Source organism: Vulpes lagopus, chromosome 8 (assembly GCF_018345385.1).
Source record: "Vulpes lagopus strain Blue_001 chromosome 8, ASM1834538v1, whole genome shotgun sequence".
Classification (NCBI taxonomy): Eukaryota; Metazoa; Chordata; class Mammalia; order Carnivora; family Canidae; genus Vulpes; species Vulpes lagopus.
This window is the reverse complement of record NC_054831.1, coordinates 13,489,101-13,512,734: the sequence shown is the minus strand read 5'-3', so window position 1 is coordinate 13,512,734 and position 23,634 is coordinate 13,489,101. Positions and strand designations below refer to the sequence as shown.

General features: G+C 36.8%; 1 protein-coding gene across 1 annotated transcript; it reads right to left on the bottom strand.

Moving 5' to 3' along the window:
• Positions 1–480: 480 nt before the first annotated feature.
• On the bottom strand, positions 481–23,349 carry LOC121497653 (putative coiled-coil domain-containing protein 195). Its single transcript, XM_041767415.1, has 4 exons — positions 23,088–23,349; positions 18,113–18,365; positions 770–833; positions 481–549 (listed from the first exon to the last, which is right to left on the bottom strand). The coding sequence occupies exons 1-4, from the start codon at positions 23,347–23,349 to the stop codon at positions 481–483; spliced, it is 648 nt and encodes a 215-aa protein (XP_041623349.1).
• Between the last annotated feature and the right edge of the window lie 285 nt (positions 23,350–23,634).

Sequence of the window (23,634 nt, the reverse complement as noted above, 5' to 3'; positions counted from 1 at the left end):
CTCTTGAGGGACTATGCTTCGTTCTGCTGGGCTATAATCTATAAATGCTAGATTCCTGTGGCTGGGGTTAGCTTCATTGCAGGTCTAGAAATCCTTCTCTTGTTTTAAAGAATGGGATTTGTTGGATGACATGGTATTTCAAAATAAAAAATCTGGGTGTTTTAGAGAGTGAGATTTTTCCCCTGCTTGGAAAATCTTGCTTGCACCCCTGTCTTTCCATTAGAGGGGAATTCCTAGCGTGAATTAAAACATCCTCCAGACTAAGGGGGAAAGGGAGGAAAGAGGGTACAGGCTTGGGAGTTAATGTTGGATGGAATTAGGGACAATTTTCATGAATGGATAAAGACAGATAAGAGAGGTGTTGTATTTCTTGGACTGCTTTTTAAAAAGTTGGGTGTATATATGATCTTCATAAATTGATATTGAGCAGAGAGCAGAATGAGGTTTTTTTTTTTTTAAATCATTGGTAAGAATAGGGTTTTAGTGTCGGTCCTCAGATTCAGACATCTCAAGTGTAAGAATTTTGAGGTCATTGCAGGAGGAGAAATTCTAGTGAAAGGAAAAAAGAAAAATGAGCTTTTTCCCGAATGGAAACCTGAGTGCTACAGAGAATTATCTTTTAGTGAAACCTGGCCGGAAACACGCTTAATCTCTGTCTCCGTTCAGGGTGAATTGAGTATCAAGTTCAACTTTCAAAGTAGTTTTAATAATGTCAAACATTTAAGTATGTATGTATGAAGTTGGATAAATTCAGTCTTTGATTTCTTACCTTTTGGAAAACTCTCTGTGAGCCGATTATAGAAGTCATGAAATATTTTGACTGTCTCATGGCACTAACGAAAAAGGCAGAAGTGAAAAAAAGAACTAAAGCTCCAACAGGTCTTTTATTCATTCCTATGTGAGAAAGTGTATTCCCCAACTATGCACATGCTTTCTCAGACACATGAACGACTATTTCCCAGCATCATATTTAAAAATTAAGTATTGCTGCAAGAGGCAGAACTCAGTCTCTTTAAGCAACTTATTTTGGTGTCAAAAACATCAGGCTCAATGGCTGTACCTGCCAAGATTCTTAGAGATTTCTAAGATCTGTTTTCTGGAGGATAAATCAGAATTTGGCCCAAGGAATGAGATGAAGGTCATATTGTCCCCATACACAGCCATCTTTCTGATGAAGTTTATTTCCGATTCACAGCTTAGGAAGGAGAAGCAGCTCAACAAATTGGGAGCAGACTGAACTGAGATGCTAGAAAAATTGTCAGCAGATGCAGGGTCTGGGGCTTTCCATTTGATTCTGAAAACATTGTTGAAGTCTTCCTTTGTTTCAACATGCTTATTTTTTAAAGGAAGTTTGCAGGAGGTCACATTTATGAAAGCAAATAACTCTGGCAGAGGCTGGTATACTCTGATGACAGATTGATGCAGTTGTTAGCCTTTGGCTTTGCTCAGCCAGTTATTAATTTGCCATTATTGGCAGGTTGGTGACCATCATGGGGCAGTTTCTTCTTCCTTCTTCCTCTTTCTCTTGTTCTTTCTCTTCTTTACAGGTTAAAGTACATGACTGTAGGTAGGGGCTTGCTGTCCACATATTCGCTGATGACTCATCAACTTAATCAAGAGCAAATCAAAAGCTAGAAAACACAAAGGCTAGAAATGTCACATATAAATTTTCACCAATTTAATACCTTCTATTTAAAATTAAAATTAGACATATGTTGGGAGTCTATGTTTTGAAGGGAACAAAGTAACAGTGTCTTTTATTTGCTTAGTGCTTTATGCAACATATCCCCATACATGATCTTGTTTGGTCTTTCAGTACCCTGGACATCGACAACAGGGAGGTCATCTTCACTTGTTAAAAATACCTCAACACATTCAGGATGTCTTGCAGCATGGAATTCTTGGCATCATCGGATACCAGGTCTGGTTTGGGTTTTGCTACAAACTCTGTCATTTCAGATTGGTGGAGTAACTTCCCTGAGCTATATACTTACCCTTCAAAATTCTGGTCTGAAACTACAATTGTGCTGGAAAATTCTGTGATCCCGTGACTTCAGAAGCTTCTTTCCTTACCAAAAAGAAGAAAAACCAACCAGGTCGTTTGCTTTTGCTTATATATTATTCCCCATTCCCCAAGAGTTCTATGTAGGTGAAAGATATAAAATAAAAATATACAATGAAGAAAGTTTCAAAACAAAACACAGCTTATGCTATTTTGCATTGTGTTTTGGTTCTGTGAACAAGTATGTATTGACTCTGGATTAGGATACATTTTTGTGATGAAACAGAACTTTGGCCCTTTTATCTAAGTAGATTTTACTCATACCATCTTACCTTCTTTTCCCAACCTTAAACTTCTTCCCCCTTTCTGTTTTTCAACTGTAGCTTTCCAGGTTCACTTTCTTGATTTTTGTTTCTTAAGCTTTTATTTTAATTTTAATAGAGTTAACATAGACTATAAGATTAGTTTCAGGTGTACAGCATAGTGATTGAACACTTCCACGCATCACCCAGTGCTCATCACCTGTTTCTCCTATTTCCCTGCCCACTTCCCCTCTGGTACCCATATCAGTTTGTTCTCCATAGCTGTTTCTTGGTTTGTCTCTCTCTCTCTCTTTTTTCCCTTGTACATCCACTTTCTTGGTTTAGATCTCTACGTTTAAGAAATTGAATTTAAGTCAGATGTTGAAATATGGCATCCTTGATGGTCCCTAGATATTTTGTGTTTGGTTTTCACAATGTTTTGTGTATTTATTTTTATTTTTTGCTTTTTGTTAAGATTTATTTATTCATTTATTAGAGAGAGAGAGAGAGAGAGAGAGAGAGAGAGAGAGAGAGAGAGCACACAAACAGGGGGAGGGGTAGAGGGAGAGGGAGAAAGAGAATATTCAAGAAAACTGCCTGTTGAGTGTGGAGCCCCATGTGGACCCCAAGACTATGACCCAAACTGAAATCAAGAGTTGGCTGCCCAACTGACTGAGCCACACAGGCGCCCCTATTTTCACAATGTTTTAAAAATAGAACAAATTGCTAGTATTTATGAACCAAGAGATTTTGCATAAAAATCCAGATTTTTAGCATCTTTGGAATATAGGGCATGTGGCAGTACAGTGTCTGCTTTTCCACAGAGCTTCCTGAAGGTGTGTAGCTGCAGTTCCTTTGGCTTTTTTTTTTTTGTAAGTATTTTTTTTTAAAATTTGAGTATTGTTAATATACAATGTTACATTAGTTTCAGGTGTACAATTTAGTGATTTGACAAGTTTATACATCATGCTATACTGATCATAGGTGGAGCTGCCATATATTTCAGCACATTGCTATTAATATCATTGACGGTATTCATGTGTCTTTATGCCTTTTATTCCCATGACTTTTTCATTCCATAACTGGAGGCCTGTATCTCCTTCTCCCCTTCACCCATTTTCCCCAACCTCTTACTTCTCTCCCTTCTGGCCATCATCAGTTTGTTCTCTGTATTTATAGTTCTTATTCTGCTTTTTTGTTGTTGTTTATTCAAACAACAACAGTTTGTTGCCATATGAGTGAGATCATATGGCATTTGTCTTTCTCAGTCTGATTTATTTCATTTAGTATATTACCCTCTAGGCCCATCCATGTTGTCTCAAATGGTGTGATTTCATCCTTCTTTGTGGCTGTGTAATATTCCACTGTGTATATATACATCACATTTTCCTTATTCATTCATCTATTGATGAACACTTAGACTGCTTTTATATTTTGGCTGTTGTAAATAATGCTGCAATAAACATAGGAATGCATATATATATATATATGCATTCTTTAAAGATTTTATTTATTTACTCATGAGAGACACAGAGAGAGAGAGGCAGAGACAAAGGTAGAGGGAGAAGCAGGCTCCATGCAGGGAGCCCAATGTGGGACTCGATCCCAGGTCTTCAGAATCAGGTCCTGGGCTGAAGGCGGTGCTAAGCCACTGAGCCACCCAGGCTGCCCTATTTTTTTGAATTAGTTTTTCACTTTCCTTGGGTAAATACCCAATAGTGGAATTATTGGATCATATGTTATTACCATTTTTAATTTTTTAAGGAAATTACATGTTGCCTTTCACAGTGATTGCACCTGTTTACATTCCCACCAACAGTACATGAGGGTTCCTCCTCCACATTTTCACCAACATTTGTTGTTTCTTTCTTCTTTATTCTAGCCATTTTATCAGATTAGACATGTTATCTCGTGATTTTGATTTACATTAACCTGATGATGAGTGATTTTGAGTTTCATCTTGTGTGTCTTTTGGCCATCTGGATGTCTTTTTTTGGAAAAATTGGATATTCAGCTCTTCTGCCCATTTTTTAAAGATTTTATTTATTTATTCATGAGAGACACAGACAGAGGCAGAGACATAGGCAGAAGGAAAAGCAGGCTCCCTGTGGGGAGTCTGATACAGGACCGAATCCCAGGACCCTGAGATCACAACCTGAGCCAAAGACAGACACTTAAACTCTGAGCCACGTAGGTGCCCCTTCTGCCCATTTTTATTTTTTATTTACTTATTTTTTTCTGCCCATTTTTAAACTTGGATTGTTCTTTTGGTGTTGAGTAGTATGAATTCTTTATGTATTTTCTATACTAATCCCTCACTGGTTATATCATTTACAAATATCTTCCTCCATTCAATGACTTACCTTTTTGTTTTGTTTTGCCTTGCTTGGCAAAGCTTTTTTTAAATCATTTTTTTAGAGTGCAGGGAGGGGTAGAGAGAGAGAGAGAGAGAGGAGAGAGAGAATATTAAGCAAACTCCATGCTCAACATAGAGCCTGACAAAGAGCTCAATCTCACCATCATGAGGTCATGACCTAAGCTGAAACCAAGAGTCAGATGCTTAACCACCTGATCCACCTAGGTACCCCCAAAATTTTAATTTTTTTAAGTTTAAGTAATCTCTCTACCCAACCTGGAGCTCTAACTCATGACCCTGACATCAAGAGTCACATACTGCTCTGAGTCAGCCACATGCCCCTTTTGCTGTGCAAACCATTTTTATTTTGAAATAGTCTCAATAGTTTATTCTTGCTTTTGTTTCCCTTGCTTTAGAAAGACATAGCTAGAAAAATGTTGCTATGATTGGTGTCAGAGAAATTACTGCCTGTGCTCTCTTCTAGGATTTTTATGGTTTCAGGTCTCATATTTAGGTTTCTAATCCATTTTGGGTTTATTTTTATGTAAAGTGTTAGAAAGTAGTCCATTTCATTTTTTTTTCATGTCGCTATCCAGTGTTCCCAGACAGCACCATTTATTGAAAAGACTTTTTCCTATTGACTATTCTTGCCTCATTTGTCATAGAGTAATTGACTCTATAAGTGTGCATTTTATTTCTGGGGTCTCTTTCCTGTTCCATTGATTTCTGTTTCTATTTTTCTCCTAGTGCCAGACTGTTTTGATTACTACAACTTTGTAGTATGTCTTGAAATTTGGAACTGTGATATCCCTGGCTTTGTTCTTTCTTAGGATGGCTTTGGCTACTTGGACTCTTCTATGCTTCTATACATATTTTAGTATTATTTTTTCTAGTTTTGTGAAAAATGCTGTTGGTATTTTGATGGGGTTTGCATTGAATTTGTAGTTTGCTTTGAGTAGTATGGACATTTCAACAGTATTAATTCTTCCAATCTATGAGCATGGAATATCTTTCCATTTGTTTGTGTCCTCTTCAGTTCCTTTCATCAGTATTTTATAGTTTTCAGAGTATAGGTCTTTCATCTCTTTGTTAAGATTATTCCTACTATTTTATCCTTTTTGGTGCAATTGTAAATGATGTTTTTAAAAACAATTTCTGTGACTTTATTATTAGTATATAAGAAACACTATTGATTTCTGGGTATTAATTTCATATAATGCTACTTTACTGAACTTATTATTTCTAGTAGTTTCTGGTGGAATCTTTAGGATTTTCTATGTATAGTATCACGTCATCTGCAAATAATGACAGATTAATTTATTTACCAATATAGATGCTTCTTTTTCTTTTTCTTGTCCAATTGCTGTGGCTAGGACTTCTAGTACTATGTTGGACACCTTAGTACCCACTAAGGGTGGACATCCTTGTCTTGTTCCTGACCTTAGAAGAAAAGTTCTCAGGGGGGCCTGAGTGGCTCAGCCATTGAGAGTCTGACTCTTGATTTTGGCTCAGGTTGTGATCTCAGGGTTGTGAGATTGAGCCCAATATCCGGCTCTGCACTCAGATGAAGTCTGCTTGAGATTTTCTCTCTCCCTCTCCTCTGTCCCTCCCTCTGCTCATGTGCTCTCTCTCTCAAATAATTTTTTTTAAAGAAGAAAAGTTCTCATCAGAATGATGTTAGCTGTGGGTTTTTCATATATAGCCTTTATTATGTTGAAGTATTTTCCCTCTAACACCACTTTGTTGAGAATTTTTATCATGAATGGATGTTGAATCTTGTCAAATGCATCTTTTGGGAAAATCATATGATTTTTATCCTTCATTCTGTTGATGTGGTGTACCATGCTTATTGACTTGTGAATATTGAACCATCCTTGCATCCCAGGAATAAATCCCACTTGATTGTGATGAATGATCTTTCTAATGTGTTGCTTTATGAGGTTTGCTGATATTTTGCTGAGAATTTTTGCGTCTATGTTCATCAAGGATAGTGACCTGTAGTTTTCTTTTTTGTAATGTCTTTGTCTGATTTTGGTATCAAGGTAAAGTTAGCCTTATAGAATCTATTTGTAAGCCTTCCTTCTTCTATTTTTTGAAACAGTTTGAGAATAGGTATCAACTCTTCTTTAAATGTCTGAAAGAATTCACTTGCAAATCCATCTAGTTCTGGACTTTTATTTTGTGGTAGTTTTTTTTATATTACCAATCAATTTAGTTACTTGTAATCAATCTATTCAGATTTTCTATTTCTTCTTGGTTCAGTTCTGGAAGACTGCATGTTTCAAGGAATTTATCCTTTTTTTCTGCGTTGTACAGTTTGTTGGCATATAATTTTTCATAGTATTCTTTTGTAATACTTTATATTTCTGTGGTATCAGTAGTTATTTCTGTTTTCTAATTTTATTTGGGTTTGTTCTTTTCTTTCTTGCTGAGTCTGGCTAAGGGTTTGCAATTTTGTTTATCTTTTTAAAGAACCAGCTTTTGGTTTAATTGATTTTTTTCTATTACTTTTTTAAGTTTCTTAACATCATTTATTTCTGCTATGATCTTTATTGTTTCCTTTATTCTACTCACTTTGGGTTTGTTTGTTCTTCTTTTTCTAGTTCCTTCAGGAATAAGGTTAAATGGTTTATTTGAGTTTTTTATTGTTTCTTGAGGTAAGGCTGTACTGCTATAAACTTCCCAGTTAGAACTGCTTTTGTTATTTCCAAGAGGTTTTGAACCATTGTGTTTTCATTTTCATTTGTTTCCATGTTTTTTTTTTTTTTGAGCTCCTCTTAGATTACTTTATCAACCCACTGACTATTTAGTATGATGTGTAGCCTCTCCATGTTTCTTTGCTTGTTTTCCATTCTGCCACTCTGTATTTTTGATTGGAGAATTTAGGCCACTTACAGGTAAAGTAATTATTAATAGGTATGTATTTATTGCCATTTCAAACAGTTGTTTTCTTGTTTTGTAGCTCTTCTGTGTTTTTTTTTTCCTCTTGCTCTCTTTCTTTTTGAACAATGAATACTGTTAGTGTTTCATTTGGCTTTTTTTCTCTTTATTTTTTGTGTATCTATCATAAGTTTTGGGTTTGTGGTTACCACAAGGTTCATATATAACATCCTAAGTAAATAACAATCCATATTAATATGATGGTCATTTAAATTCAAACACATTCTTAAAAAAAAAGAAAAGCGGGGAATGAAAAAAAAAACTTTTTTTCTTCTTTTTCCCTTCTATTCCCTTTTTACTCCCTTCTCCACAGTTTATATATATGTTGTTGCATTTTACATCTTTTTATTCATATTTTTCTTATGTCTAATTATGGCCATTTCTTTTCCACTTAGTCTCTTTCACATTTCTTGTAATGTTGGTTTAGTGGTGATAAACTTCTTATTTTTTGTTTCTCTGGGAAACTCTATATCTCTCCTTCAAATCTGAGTGATAACTTTGCTGGGTAGAATATTCTTGGTTGTAGGTTCTGTTCCTTTCAGCACTTTGTTTTTTTTTTTTTTTTAATTTCTTTTTTTATTTTATTTTATTTTTTTTATTTATGATAGGCACACAGTGAGACAGAGAGAGAGAGGCAGAGACACAGGCAGAGGGAGAAGCAGGCTCCATGCACCGGGAGCCCGATGTGGGATTCGATCCCGGGTCTCCAGGATCGCGCCCTGGGCCAAAGGCAGGCGCCAAACCGCTGCGCCACCCAGGGATCCCTTTTAATTTCTTTTTTTTTATTTTTATTTTTTTTTTTTTATTTTTTTTATTTTTTTTTATTTTTTATTTTTTTTTTTTTTTGTTTTTTTTTTTCCTTTCAGCACTTTGAATATATCATGCTACTTTCTTCTGGCTTGCAAAGTTTCTACTGAGAAATCAGCTGATATTATTATAGGGTTTATCTTGTAGGTAACTTTTTGTTTCTCTCTTATTGCTTTTAGGATTCTCTCTTTATCTTTAATCTTTGACATTTTAATTATTATGTTATGTCATATGGTCCTGTTTGGGTTCATTTTATTTGGAATTCGCTGTGCTTCATGGACTTGAATGTCTATTCTCCTCAGGTTAGGGAAGTCTGTAATTATTATTTCTTCAAGTAAGTTTTCTACCTTTCTCTCTCTCTTCTTCTTCTGGGAGCCTTAACAAAAATCTCTTGATGTCCAAGATATCTCTTAATCTACCCTCATTTAAAAAAATTCTTTTCTCTTTTAGCTATTAAGCTCATGTGCTTCCTATTACACCATCTTCCAGATTGCTGATATGTTCTTCTGTGACCTCTAATGCATGCTGATTCTCTCTTGAGTGTTTTTTAAAATTTCAGTTATTGTATTCTTCAGCCCTGTTTGGTTCTTTTTAATATTTTCCATCTCTTTATTGAAGATCTCACTGATTTCTTCCACTCTTTTCTCCAGCCTGGTGAATATCATTGTGATCATAACTTTAAATTCTTTATCAGACATATTGCTTAACTCTCTTTCATTTCATTCTTTTACCGAGGTTTTTTTTTTCTTCCTCTTTTTTTAGAGCGTATTCTTCTGTCTCCGCATTTTCCTTGACTTTCTATGTTTGTTTCTATGGATTAGGTGAAATGATTACTTCTATAGTTGAAGGAGTGGTCTGCATGGTGACCTCTATGCAGACTGTATGAGCTTGGTGGCTTTTGGTGGATTTTTGTATGTGCTAGTTGCTCTTTTAGATCATGGCTTTTTACACAGTGAATAATGAAAAAATAAAAAAGAACATTATAAAAGGAAAGAAAAAAGAAAAGAGAAAAGAAGAAATAAAGAAATGAAGAAAACACAAAAGAAAAGAACAAAACCAAAAATGAAAACAAAGTAAGACAACAAATATTCAAAAATAAATAAAACAGGATAAAACAGTAAAAAAAAAAAAACCCACACCCTCTCTGCCCCCAAACTACAGCTGTTTTTCTGAGCCCTAGCACTGCACAGCAGCTGGTGTGTGATTCTGGACTCTGGGCTCTTGGAAGTCATGAGCTCCCTGAGACTCTTGGACTGGGCTGTTATAGTGTGCAGACCTTGCTTCAGTCTAGGCTTTTAGAGTGGGGTTGGGAATGTCAACTGTGATGTTCCCCAGTCCATTTGACTTGGAGAGCTTTTCTGTAGCTCCTTCACTGTTTGACAGAGTTCTGGTGTGTGTGTGTGTGTGTGTGTGTGTATGTGTATGTGTGTGTGTATGTGTGTGTGTGTATTTAACATACTAGCTCTGTGTTTTTTTGTTTGTTTGTATTTCTGTGCCCAAGGACAGAAGGATCTGCTCCCATTGTGTTAGGAGTTCCCTCTGTTACTGTTTCTCCATCTCTCTCACTGTTCTCTTGCCATTCTCTCTGTTTTTGCCTGTTCAGTAGCTATTCAGTCAGCCCTCAATTCTTCAGGAGGAATTATTCTATCAATAGCTGTAATTTGGTGTGTTCCATGGATGAGGTGAGTTCAGTGTCTTCCTATGTCGTCATCTTGAATCCAAATGTTGACTGCAGCTCTTTTTGTATGGGGCATGCACAGGTCTATTCCCCAGAGCCTCTACTCATTTCTGTTTCTTGCAGTTCCTAGTAGCCATTTGAGTTCCTGACTAACTAAGTTTGGGGCATAGAAGAAGACAAATATATTGGTCAGAGCATGACTGAGATACACTTCATGTTCTTTGTACCTCGCTATATTTAAAAATCTTCTCAGGAGATTTACTATCAAACAGTATAGTGAGTCAGGGACCAGAAATGAGGCTTTGTTTCTTTAATCATAATATTAAATGCTTTAATATTAAAGTTTAACATTTGATGGTGCTGTGTTTTTTACCGGACAGTATTAGAATGATGTAGTTGTTAATATTAATTCAATTCAGCTCACAGAACATGTGTGAAATGCCAATCACATACTAGTCATCAAACTTGGTATTGGGGATAATTTGTCATTATATCTCTGCCAGTTTTAACATTGTAATTTGGGTGGTTGTCATTTATTGCCTTTTTTTTTACTGTTTAGGAAATGTTTCTTTTAACTGATGTTAACACAAAAGTCTTTATTTTGCAAGTAGGCAGAAAATATAATTGTGCATGACTAAAAATACCAAGAATCTCATAGGTTACTATCTAATTATCCACTGAATTGTGTCTTTATTTCCAGATGAATGTGTTTTTAAATTTCATTTGTATCTTTCCCCTCTGGTTGTAACTTTTACCCTATTGTACATCTGTTATAATGTTGAGAATATTGTTAATCTTAAATGAATATCATAAATAAAAGAAGCATTTGACCCATTATGTAGCTTTTACCTCAGGGTTTTCATTGATTCATCCATCTCCCTTCTAAGAGCTTGTCTGTGACTATTAAAATCATTTCTAAAAAAAAAATCATTTCTTAGAAACAGATTGGACCATTCTTATCCTTTCCTTGCTTCACTGCTTCCACTTCAACTTGGCATCAGATTTGAGAGCCCTGGACTATGCTTGTTATTATTTACAATAGTGAATTGTAAGCATAGCTGACACTAGCAGAAATCAGCTGAGAAAGCTTATTTAAAATGAGAATTTCTTGTTTGCTCCCTGTCTGTCCCCCTACTTCTTCAGCCAATTCAATTTGTCTGGGGTGAAACCAAAGAATTTGTATTTTAACATTCTGATGACTTTAAAATATTTGTTTAAAAAGAGTGTTGGTATTGGGGAGGAAACAAGGAATCTGCATTTTTAAAAGATCTACTTATTTATTAGAGAGAGAGAGAGAGAACATGAAGGGAAAGGGCAGAGGGAGAGGGAGAGAGAGAATCTCATGAAGATTCCCTGCTGGGCTCAGAGCCCAACAGGGGACTTGATCTCATGACTCTGAGATCACGACCTAAGCAGAAATCAAGAGTTGGATGCTTACTCAGCTAAGCTACCCAGATGCATCAGGAATCTGCATTTTAATGCTCTGAATATTTTAAGATTGTTATTTATTTAAGACAGAGAGAGAGAGGAGAGAGAGAGGGAAAGAGAGAGAATGGCAGAGACACAGGCAGAGGGAAAAGCAGGCTCCATGCAGGGAGCCCGACGTGGGACTCGATCCCAGGTCTCCAGGATCAGGCCCTGGGCTGAAGGAGCCACTAAACTGCTGAGCCACCTGGGCTGCCAGCTCTGAATATTTTAATATATTAGTTTTAAAAGGGCGTTGGTATTTGAACGTGATTGCTGTAAACCAGGAGGGGGAGATGTTTTCCTGAAAAGAAGTTCAGGAATTGATGGAATTCTGACATTTCCAATCCCTAAGTAATGATCGTCTGAATCTTTTTTTCTTTCCTTCCAAGCAAGTTTAGTGGCTTTGTCATTAGCCAGCCCACAATTGCTCTGAGCCCACCATATGGGAGTCTGCTGTATTTGTGCTCCCATGCCTGTGACACAGAATATTAAAAGACCAAATGAGTTAGTATCAGTGAAATATCAACAAACAATTAACTATAAGGATAATCACTATTGCTTCTATACCATTAATCAAAAATAGTACTTTTTTTCCCCCTAAATTTGTTACAGGTTCATCTGGGAAGTGACACTTATAATGTAAACAGCAGCATTTCCTGATGGCATAAGGCAGCTACTGAACACTACCATGCAATTTAATTTAATTACATTTAATTGCTCACATGCTGCATAGAGAGACTACAATAGTCACTGTACAGCCATCAACATTAGTATTCAACAACAACAGAAAGTAATCACTTCTATTTCTTGGCCAAGTCCATTGACAAGTCCATTGACCTGATTCCAAGCATTTTGTATGTCTTACTGGGCATCTTTCCAGAGCTCTTTATAGGAGAGAACACTGACCCAGAGTGGCCTCAGTGTTTCCATGTCTTGAGAATTAGCTGTTTCTTAAATTTCATCACCTCACACAGCCTATTCTGCAATGGTACTTAGCTGGTTTGTGGTTTGATTTGGTGAACATTTCAAAGAACTTGAATTTCTGGAATATGAAGACACATCCATGGGTAACAGGAAACTGACTGTCTTTATCTTGTCCCTAAAGAAAGCAGAATAAAGAGAAGGTAAATAAGACTTTTTAGTGAGCCTTTATATAAAATATTAACTATTTTTCTAAGCCACCAAATACTACCTAAAGCATTAAAGCTCATTTGAAATACATCATAATATATTTTGTTTAGTTATTTAACAATAATGCCAAAAATATATTGGAATTGGACTTTTCATTAAGTGCTGATAAAACTAAACTTTAAACAATTGAGGGAAGATTATTTTCTTAATGTTTAAAGTTAAAGAATATCATATTGTCTCAGGCGAAGAGTCTTTCACATTGAAGCTCTTCAGGTGAAATGAAGCAGAAATTTGAGACCATTATTTTATAATCCAGATCAACCTGCAATTATAGACTTTGAATTAACAGAATATCCATCACACCTGAACAACAAAGGGGAGAAAGGAGAGGTGTCAGGGACTCCTGTCATCTGAAGGATTAAATCGTTCCATTGTGCCCACTCCTTTCACCTCCAACAGTGTTATATAGAATTTTGACATAAATTAGGATATGCTACTCTCAGGAAAAAGTCAAAAGAATGGTGTTTGAAATCACTGTCTTTTCTCCAATTTCATCCTCTCTCTGTCTCTCTCTCTCTTTGTAGTAGATAAGGCCATCATTTCACTGAGTGGCATATAGTGGCCTGTATCCAGGGGAACACATCTGCTCCCTCCCTTGGGAGGAAGGCTAGTGGCTCCATATGTTGGGATCAATAAAATAATAACTGCTTTGCCACTTATAAGCACTCACTTGACTATCTCATTTGTTCTTTACAAAAACTATGAGATAACTGCTATTATGATCCCCCCCCTTTTTTTTTTTACAAAAGAATAAACTATGGTATAAAATAGAGTTATAACTTTTCTAAGGCCAATGATGGAGTTGAGATTTTATCCATCTGATTCCAGAGGCTGCTTTCTTAACCATTTTGCTATAAGAAAAGGAAAGGATACATTGGACTCTTGAGCAACACAGGGGTTAGGGGCTCTCAGCCCTGGGGGAGTGGAAAATCTGCACATAACTTTTGATTCCCCCCCAAACTTGACTACTACTAGGCTACTGTTGACTGGGAGCCTTACCAATAACATGAATAGTCTATTAGTACATATTTAGCATATTGTATGTATTATATACAGTATTCTTATAATAAAGCAAACTAGAGAAAATAAAGGCAATTGTTAAGAAAATGTTCCTTAAGAAAATCATAAGATATTGTACTTACTGAAAAGATTCCACATATAAGGGGAGTGGTGCAGTTCAGACCTGGGTTGTTCAAGAGTCAACTGTGTATTTATTTAATGTGTCTGGTTTCTCCTACCAGCAAAATGAATAATATAGTATTTCTAATTAAATTCATAATTAATTAATTAACTTTTATTAAAAATATTAATTTGAGGAACGCCTGGGTGACTCAGTGGTTGAGCGTCTGCCTTTGGCTCAGGGCGTGATCCTAGAATCCAGGGGTCGAGTCCCACATTCGGCTCTCTGCATGGAACCTGCTTCTCCTTCCTCTACCTATGTCTCTGCCTCTCTCTCTCTCTCTCTCTCTCTCTCTCTGTGTCTCTTGTGAATAAATAAATAAAAATCTTTAAAATAAAAAAAATATTAATTTGAGTACAGTTGACACACAATGTTAGATTAGTTTCAGGTCTACAACATAGTGATTACACATTTCTATGCTTCATGCTATGCTCTATATGGACCTTTCCCCCCATTTTTTTTGACATCCAGAGATTTTTTTTTCTTAAACACAAGAGAACATTAGATTTCTAGGTTTGTAGTTTCTATGAAAACTAAGGAAAAAATAAAGTTCTCTATCTGGTTTTTGGAGAGTGTTTGTTATTAGAAATATTGACATTGGCATTATTTTGTAAAACACTTTCTTGGTATAATAATGAAAAGGCTCACAAGCAAATTAGGTATGATGTCTGCCTGCTTCAAAAGCCAAGCAAATTGGTTCTTGATAAATCTTTGTGAATTCTTTGAGAGCTATTAGAAAGTAAATGGATTTACAAAAAAATTAGAGGACTAATGTGATGACACATTACTTTACTAGTTAATTACTGAGGAAGTAAAAGACAAAATTAAAAAGCACTATAACAAAAAAGTACATGCTTTATTCTTCTCAACAGTTATCTGCATCAATTGGATTTTATGCCAACCCAGCTGTTGATTTCAAGCCATTACTGATTTTCTTGTTTTAACACAAACCTGCAATTGGCTCAGTCTTTCCCATTAAAGTAGATTCTAAATTACCAATGAACTGTGTTCTAAATAGTTTATTCTTTGGCAGCTTGGAATTTGGAAAACATTTTACTTCAGAAAAATAATACGCTATAAATGTTGGTTAGGCTGCCAAATGATCACAGAAAATAACATGAATTGAAGTGGGAAAATTAATAATACCATATTTCTCAGCATTGTAGGTCTGCGAAATGTAATGGTTTAAGTGCAAAAAATAAAACATTATGATATGTGCATGGCACAATTTCAAAATATGCAGACACAGACTGGAAAGATAGATGTCCATCAAAATCTAAATGGTGGTTATAGACTGAAGTTATAGAAGATTTTCCTTTTTATACTTTTTTACTTTGAATGCATTTATATTTTGTAATTTTCGTTTTATAATGAATATTTAGTGCCTTTATAAACTGTATATATATATATATGCATGCATACATATGTATATATATGTAAGTATATGTGTATATATATAATTTTTTAAAACAACGGACATTCTTTTTTACGATGAACATTTAGTGCTTTTATATACATAAACACACACAATTTTTTTTAAGCAAAAGTCACCTCTCTGCCTTTCTTCCCTCTCTCCTCTTGGAAAACACATGGCCATTGGAACACATGATTGGGTGTCCACCCTTGCTTCTGTATCCCACATCTGCTCTGCCAATGAATCTTATGAGATTCATCTTCAAAGTATATCCAGAAACCACATCCTCTATTACTGCCCTTGGCCAAGAAATAATCATCTTTTGCCTCGGTTATTTTTTAAAAAGATTTTATTTATTTATGAGAAACACAGAAAGAGAGGCAGAGACATAGGCAGAGGGTGAAGCAGGCTCCCTTCTAGGACGCTGATGTGGGACTTGATCCCGGATTCTGGGATCATGCCCTGAGCTGAAAGCAGAAGCTCAACTGCTGATCCACTCAGGTGTCTTAACCTCAATTATTATAAATTTTTTTAGCCTTAAACCTGGTCTTTTTATTTTCTGTATCATTTTCCTACAGTCTTTTTTCAAGCAGAACTCCTAACATGGTCTTTTATCTTTATTTATTTATTTATTTATTTATTTATTTATTTATTTATTTTAATGAAAGGAGTATGTTATGCACTCAGTTCACTTGGAATAAATCCAGAATCATTGCAGGGGAGTAGCAGGTCATCCCCTCATGCTTTGCTTTCATCTTCTCCCTCTCTCTTGCTTTCTCACTCTGTTCCAGTCACACCAGCCTCCTTTCCTTTCCTCAAACACTGGTCATATGCCCCCCAGCATCTCTTGTATTTGTTGTCCTCCATTCTTGGAAAGTTTTTCCCACCCAGCAATCATCAGGACGCTTTCCCTTTTTACTCAGATGGCGAGGTATTTTCTAGCCATGATATGTACAATTTCAACAATGCTTGCTCCTTCAACCCTTCTTTTCCCCCTTTTAATTGGTTTAACGTTATCTTTCATATGTATCACCATCTAACACAAATGATACACTTTTATGTATTTTCTTGTTTATGGATGATCAGTGTTACAAAGGAACATGCTCCCCGTGGGCAGGGACTTTGGACAATGTCATTTTTTACTGTATCCTCATGGCGTAGAATCCTGTCCAGTATGTGACATGCCTCCAGGATTATTTATTGAATGAATGAATGAATGTAATGAAGGTATAAAAAAATAGATAAAGAGGATAGAAATGAAACTTAGGATAACACCTGCCCATTGACAGGACCAGGGAAGAGAGATATAGGATCTTTCTCTCTGTTAGTAACATTTTTTTCCTTTTATGTATAAAAGCATCTGAAGAAAATGTGACAGAATTGTTGCAGATGAAAACAGTGGTATTTGTAACATTAGCTTCTGAATATTTTTGCCTTTTAAAACTTTTCAGAAAGACCTCTTTTACTAGCTTTCCAATAATTACAGGACAAAGCACACACTTGTGAGCATTGCACGGCCTCTCATATGGATCTTGCTCCCTCCTTCAACCTCATTCACTTGACTACTCTAGTTTTCCCCAGTCATGTTTTCTTCTATCTCCTTGCTTTTTCTGCTCTACCTGGGGTGATCTTTCCATTTTCCTTTGCCTGGCTACATGCCGCTGTCTTTCATGACTCAGGCTACTCTATTCCTATAATAGAACTTTCTATAAGTGAAACACGATTTTCATCGTGTCTCATAAAATTCAAATGAAACTGGCTCAGCCTTTGCGTCCTGCATCCTGTGGGAGGTCCATGCTCTTTCCAATATTGATGAGAGTCCTAGCAGGCCTATCACTGGTATTATCCCTCGATTTGGTTTCTTGCCACTGCTGAGTTTGATGACTCTTTTATTCTTCCCACAACCACATTTGTTCCAATTTCTCTTCTCCATGTGAACCCAGGCTTCTTTTTCTCCTTGAGGGAGACAAATGTGTAGAGACTCTTGGTAGAGAGTCAAGGCCTAACTGGGAATCAGAAGGCAAGGATGGGGGAGGGCAGATCATGCTCTAGCCTTGTAGAGGGAATAAATTAGACTTGATAGTGACAATTTTGTTCTGAAAGGGCCATTGGCTCTACACACTTCTGGTGTCACTGTCCGACATTCCTCTTAAAGACTCCCTGCCTATCTCTCAAATATTTCCTCAAATCTCTTTTTTCCTCAGGCTGCGCCTACCTCCCTACACACCAGCTCCTATAGTTGGCAGAACAAATTCCTTTTCTCTTTGTCTCTTGGCCCTTTTCAGTTATGCCTTTTTTATACCCCTCAAAACCCACTGGGTCACTTCCTGCACAAGAACAGTCCTCTCTCAGAGAGGAATTTTGTGTTCAGTTCCTAAAAGAAGTGTGTCTTTTCCCTGAGAAGCACTTTATTAGAGTGATCGTTCACTTGTGTATCTTTGCCACTGAATGAAAGTTTCGAACATAACATTTTGCTTTTGCTGAATATTTTATCAACAGTGGCCAGCTCAGAGTACAGTCATTGGTGTTCGATGAGCAGACTGATGAGGTGTTCTGCTCATAGAGGAGTTTGTTAGAGTGCCATTTGACCTCAAAAGAATTTTTTCTTTCTTTTGATCCCTAAATGCACATAAGTGAGATGGAAATTATTTAGGCCTAAGAGCCTACTTGGTTTTGTTTCCTCCACTAGATTAAGACCTTGTTTATCCAGAGGAATGTCTCAGCACCCATCACAGCATGTGCCAATCACCTGGATTGAGGCAGATTGTATCTTACCTGGTTACTTGACCAAAAACATGCTCAGGAGATGCTCTTTGGTTGGAACTCATGCTGGTCAAAGAATCTGCTACAAACATCTCTTCTTCATTGTCTTGCTTCTTAACTGAAGAACATGCCAGTGATTTAACTCTTCTCTGAGCTTCTAGAATCCCACTCTTGGGGTGTCTTTCCCCACCTTTCCGAGGATCCTTTGCAGTAAATGAATGAATAGGTGAGGAAATGGAATAGCGTCTAACAATCATGACATTGTCTGTATAGGAGACACAAAATTTAAGTTCATGAAAATTTTACCTTGAATGACATCCACAAATGGCAAATTATATTAATAGTACTTCATTAAAATGAACTAAATATATCTATTGCTTTTGATTCATTTTTTTCTCACATAAACTATATCTGTTCCCTGATTTATTTCACAAATAATTGAGTGCCAGTCACATGCCAGGCACTTTTTTATGAGATAGAGATGGGGATATGGTAGTGACTCACATAAAACTCTTGCCCACACGAGCTTACCTTCTTGCATGCAGGCAGATGATAAACAAACATCATGTGATAAAATTCAGGTAGTGATAGGTCCTAAGAAGTCAAGTTAGGCTGATAAAGGCAAAAGGATAGAGACAGATGAGGTAGGGGCTCTGACAACTGTATAAATAGTGTGGTCAGGAAGACCTTTGTGAAGATGCATTAGAAAAGAGACCTGGACATGTAGAAATAATAAAACAAGACTTTACAATGGGATGACCATGGACATTCTGGAGACGCCAACTCTGGACAGCTTTTCTCTCTCCTTCTAGAAGATTGTAGAAGCACTTGTTCATCATAGACCCTCACCACCTGAACGGCCACAAATAATTGAACTGGTTGCTGTTAACTGGCCTATATCTGGTGTGTCTTGACTTTAGTTGGGATTGGCATTAGGAGGAAGCCTGTTGATTGAGAGATAAAAGCACAGGACCATATGTGGAAAGAAGCAGAGGTGCCTTGCATGGAAAACTGGAGTGTTCCTGAGAGAGAGATGGAGAGATTAATGGCCTTAGTTTCCAAGGACTTTCAATAAGTTCTTTTCTTGATGTGAATCAAGGTTCTCTGTTCCTTGTAACTTAGGCACTTGATTAAAAGAGCTTTATTTTCGGGAGTTTAGTTTGTCTGAATCCTCATGACACTGTACTAATGCTGACCAGACATCCAGTTATTACCCAGGGGGCTAAGAACTCTGACCTCATGGGTTGGTTTTCATTTTCTGGAGCACTTAAGGAATATTTGTCAAATCTTTTTTCTTTCTTGTTACAGTTCTGGCATGAACTAGCATGGATATTTAAGAAAGGCCTGCATCGTGTTTCAGTTTTAAGAGTGCTAGAAGCACAATTGTTTCTTACTTAGGTTTGCTGCCTACATCTGCAGAATGTGGACCGCTGATTATTAAGGCCATTGCAAAAAGTGGAGGCTGCCCTGGCTTTTATGGTTTGGAAGAGCAGAAGATTAACTTTTAAGCAAGAGTTTGGGGGTGGGGGGAGGTGGTTTAAGTTCAAATCTATCTGAAGTTAATAATTGCATGCAAATACTGTTTTCTAAATTATTTCTAAACACTACTTTGGCCATGATCTATAACTTCTAAATTGTCTAAAAACAAGTTTATGGCTATTGACAATCATAAAAGTTTTTGTTTGAAAGGATTATGGAACAATCTTTTTATAGTGAACGGTAGGAAATCACAATAGAGGAAATTGTGCCGATGATGGCCAGGGGAAGTTTATTCTTATTTGGAAACCTATGCTCCAACTTCTCCAACTTGACCGATGATCAACTTTACTCTTTTTTCATCTCTCTGGGTCACAAATAGTCTGTTATCCTTTCACTTCTTATCTGTAAAAGGGAAAGGATATTCAACACAACATCATGGGGTCATTAGCATAATTTCAGAGATCGCTGCCAAATGCAGTGTATTTGCCAGCAAAGGATATGAATACATTGCAGAGAATCAAAGGTCCAGCAATGCTGGGGGATCCCTATAAAGAATCATTTCTTTTATCTTCCTTGCAGCAAAGTATTTCTCTCCTGATGGTCCCAAGGTGACATTGCACAGGGCAGGAGGGTAAGGGCAGCATCCCTGAAAGTGCTGGTTGCATTTCATATCTACCAAATGCTTATCCACTATTACAGATGCTTCCATGAGAGTTTATTCAACAAAGATTCATTCTAATCAGGTGCTCTTCTGCATTCTTCTTCATAATATATATATTATATATATCCCCAAGCAGCTGTGTCCCTGGGATGTAGCATAGCTCTGTGCCCTCAGGTGAATGATGGGGAAGTAGGCTTCTCTATTCATAAAATCTCATTTTTGTCTCACTACACATATTGCACAACCAACAAAAGAACGTTTAGTTCCAAGTGATTCTCTTCCAGGTTCTCTTTAATTATTCCCTTTCTTAAAGAGATTCACATTTCTGATTTCATATTGTTCCTTCTCAAAGAATAGGTTTATATTATTCTGTTTTTAAAGGATTGGACAGGTTGCTTAACCTCCAGGCCTTATATCCTCAACTGTAAAATAAGGGGATGATCTTGAAAATTCCTTTCTAGTAGCAAAGGTCTATGATTCAGTTTTAAGTATGAGTGCCACTTCAGTTTGAAGTTAAGATACTGGCAATGTCTTAAAATTAAAATTGCTGATAAAAAAAATACTTATGCCAAAGTCAAATAGCATTTTTTTTGCATATCCAATGATATGAAGATAACTACCACCAAGTAACTCATGTTGAATCTTACCTGTGCTATCTCTTTTAATGTTCTCAACAGCCATAGGAGATAGATTCAATCACTATGTCCATTTCACAGATGAGGTGAGTGATCATAAAAGCATGTTACATTCATAGGATGTGTAGAACTTTACAGAACTTTACAGTTAGGAGAGGCTTGGGAAGGTGTTTAATCTATTCCATTCATTTTTACATGAGGATGCTGAGGTCAGGAGTTTTATGTGTCCTACTTAGCACTGACCAACTATTACAAAATTGAGACTACAATACAGTGTCCTCATGCTCAGGCCAATGTTCTTCCTGCTTATGTCACTTACTTTTGTAATAGCACATAAAATATAAGACACAGATAAAGACATGCAGAGTAACTCAACGGGGCTTCCAAGCACAAATTTAAATCATATTTCTTTCTTTGTTTTGTTAATGCAACTGACGAGGGTTCCCCAAATGTTACCAGTTTTTCACCAGTCCTTTTAAACTTAATGCTAGCGTTCTTGTTGGCAGTTACCATCCATATGCTGAAGAAGTATGATATCAATTGTGTGTTTAGCTCTAATTAATAGTCTAAACTCCCCTAAGCTTGATAGCATTCAGGCCCTGAGAGTTTAAAGGGTAATACTCTTTGTCCTTTGAATGGTGTAATTCTTGTTGTAAAATAGCCACAGATATACTAAGATTCAACATACTTTTTCATTAGGTTAAGCTAATGATAAGCTTATAGAGAATAGATTTCAAGGAATGTCATCTACCTTTGGAGTAAGGCAGTGGTTTTCAAATGGAGGGAATTTTGTTCTTCAGGCAACATCTGGAATGTCTGAAGACATTTTTGTTGGTTACGACTGGAGGGTAAGAGGCAGGTACTACTGGCATCTAGTATTTAGAAGCCAGAAAAGCTGCTAAACAGTGTACAGTATCCAAGACAGATGCATTAAATACAGAGCTATTTAGTACAAAATGTCCAAGATTGCAGAGGTTGAGGAACTATGGGGTAAGTGTGTATTATAAATATCCCTATCTTTCTCTTCTTTTTTTCTTTTCTTTAACCAGGAAAAAGTCTAACCTCTTTATCAGTTATTCTTTAATTTTATTAAATAACCAGCAGACAGAACTACTCAGATCCAGAGTTGCACTTGGCAAAAAGGGAAAAAGCCCTGATTGGAATCTGTTCCAGTTTTGAAATGTAGGGCCCCATGCTAGAGAGAGAACTCTCCAACAGAGAAAACCAGCTGGCAAACATGACGTGTTCCCTTGCCAAGCTGTTTAGAACCTCTAAATGGCATTGCCTGAAGCCTTTGACAGATAATATTAAAAGATTTGAGTATTTAATTATGTACATCAATTTTATTTGAATATGCTGTGTGTAGGCAAGCACTGATAATTTAAATGTAGAATGTATTTTTCGCTCTGCTGATTTCCGACTTCGTGTGTGTAGTCTTCGCAGTCAAAATACTTTCCCATAAAAAATGAGGGATTTGATTTTCAGAATATATCAGACACTGACCCTGCGTCTTGAAATCTTCAACCTGTATAGGAGGTTGACTTACATGCAACACACATTCTTATAGGGCAGTAAGGTTCTTTGTAAAACATGGATAAGAAACAACATCTGCCATTTGTTGTGTGTTGGCCAGATGCTATGTTAAGCACTTAGTCTATTATTGCAGTGAGATAGGTACTGCAACCCTGTGAGGTAAGTACTCTGAGGCTTCCTAATGTAGAAAACAAAGGTTAGAGATTTCTCGTATCTCTGAGTCAAGTGGATAATGAATGACAAATCACTTGCAACCATATTTATCTGACTGTAATATCCATACACTTAACTACTGTGCAATATTGTGGCTTAATAAGTGAACATGGCATTTGACATATACCCATTCAGTGTGCTATTATGTGACATTTAAAGACTTGAGGTCAAGAAGGGGAAAAAAAACCCACTTTGTTGTTATAATGTGACGGGTTTTCATCAACCTGTCATTCTTACCTTTCCAGGAATATCTAGAAATAGTTTTGATGTTGCTAAAATATGTTGCTTGAAGATGCTAACGATTTGTTCCCCTAGGGATTTAAAGGTGATCTACCAGGAGAAAAAGGATGAAACTCACCGTTGCAAATACCAACTTATGCAGATATGTGAGAGGCACAATAAACCCGAATTTAGGAGAGCTTTGCAAAGACGGGCACAGCCCAGAAGAGCTATGGACATTTGGTACCTTGGTGTTCGTGCACAGCTGGAGCTGCCCCAGTGGAAGCACCACAGTGAAGAGTTGCAGGAGATTTTTCAGATGCTTTTTCAAGGTTACCAAGGTATGTGACTTCTTCTTCCCTTTCATCTCCTGATTCTCTGCTGGGGCCCGGGGTTCTCTGACTACTTGAAGTCAGCTTCATCCGAAGGACATGATTCTCTTTCTCCAGCTTGTTGATCTCTGCTCGCATTTCCTGGATAATTCTCATGAACTGGATGTTAGCTTCCATTTGCCCCTTCTTGGGTGGCTCTGGTCACCTTTTGCTCATGAACCAAATGCACAGTCTACTCAGTGGGACTGGTTGATCCCACCAGTAAACCTTCCTGGACAATAGATGTCACTCTTCTCTGGACCGTCTTTCAACACCTGGGGAGTTAGACTGTCAGGGAGGAAAAGGATCTCCATGACTTATTCATTCTGGGTTTTGTTTTTCAGATAGAGCTTTCCTTTGTATCTTTAATTTCATATCAATCCACAGTTTTAGAATATTGCTTTGTGCCCGAAGAGAAGAGAG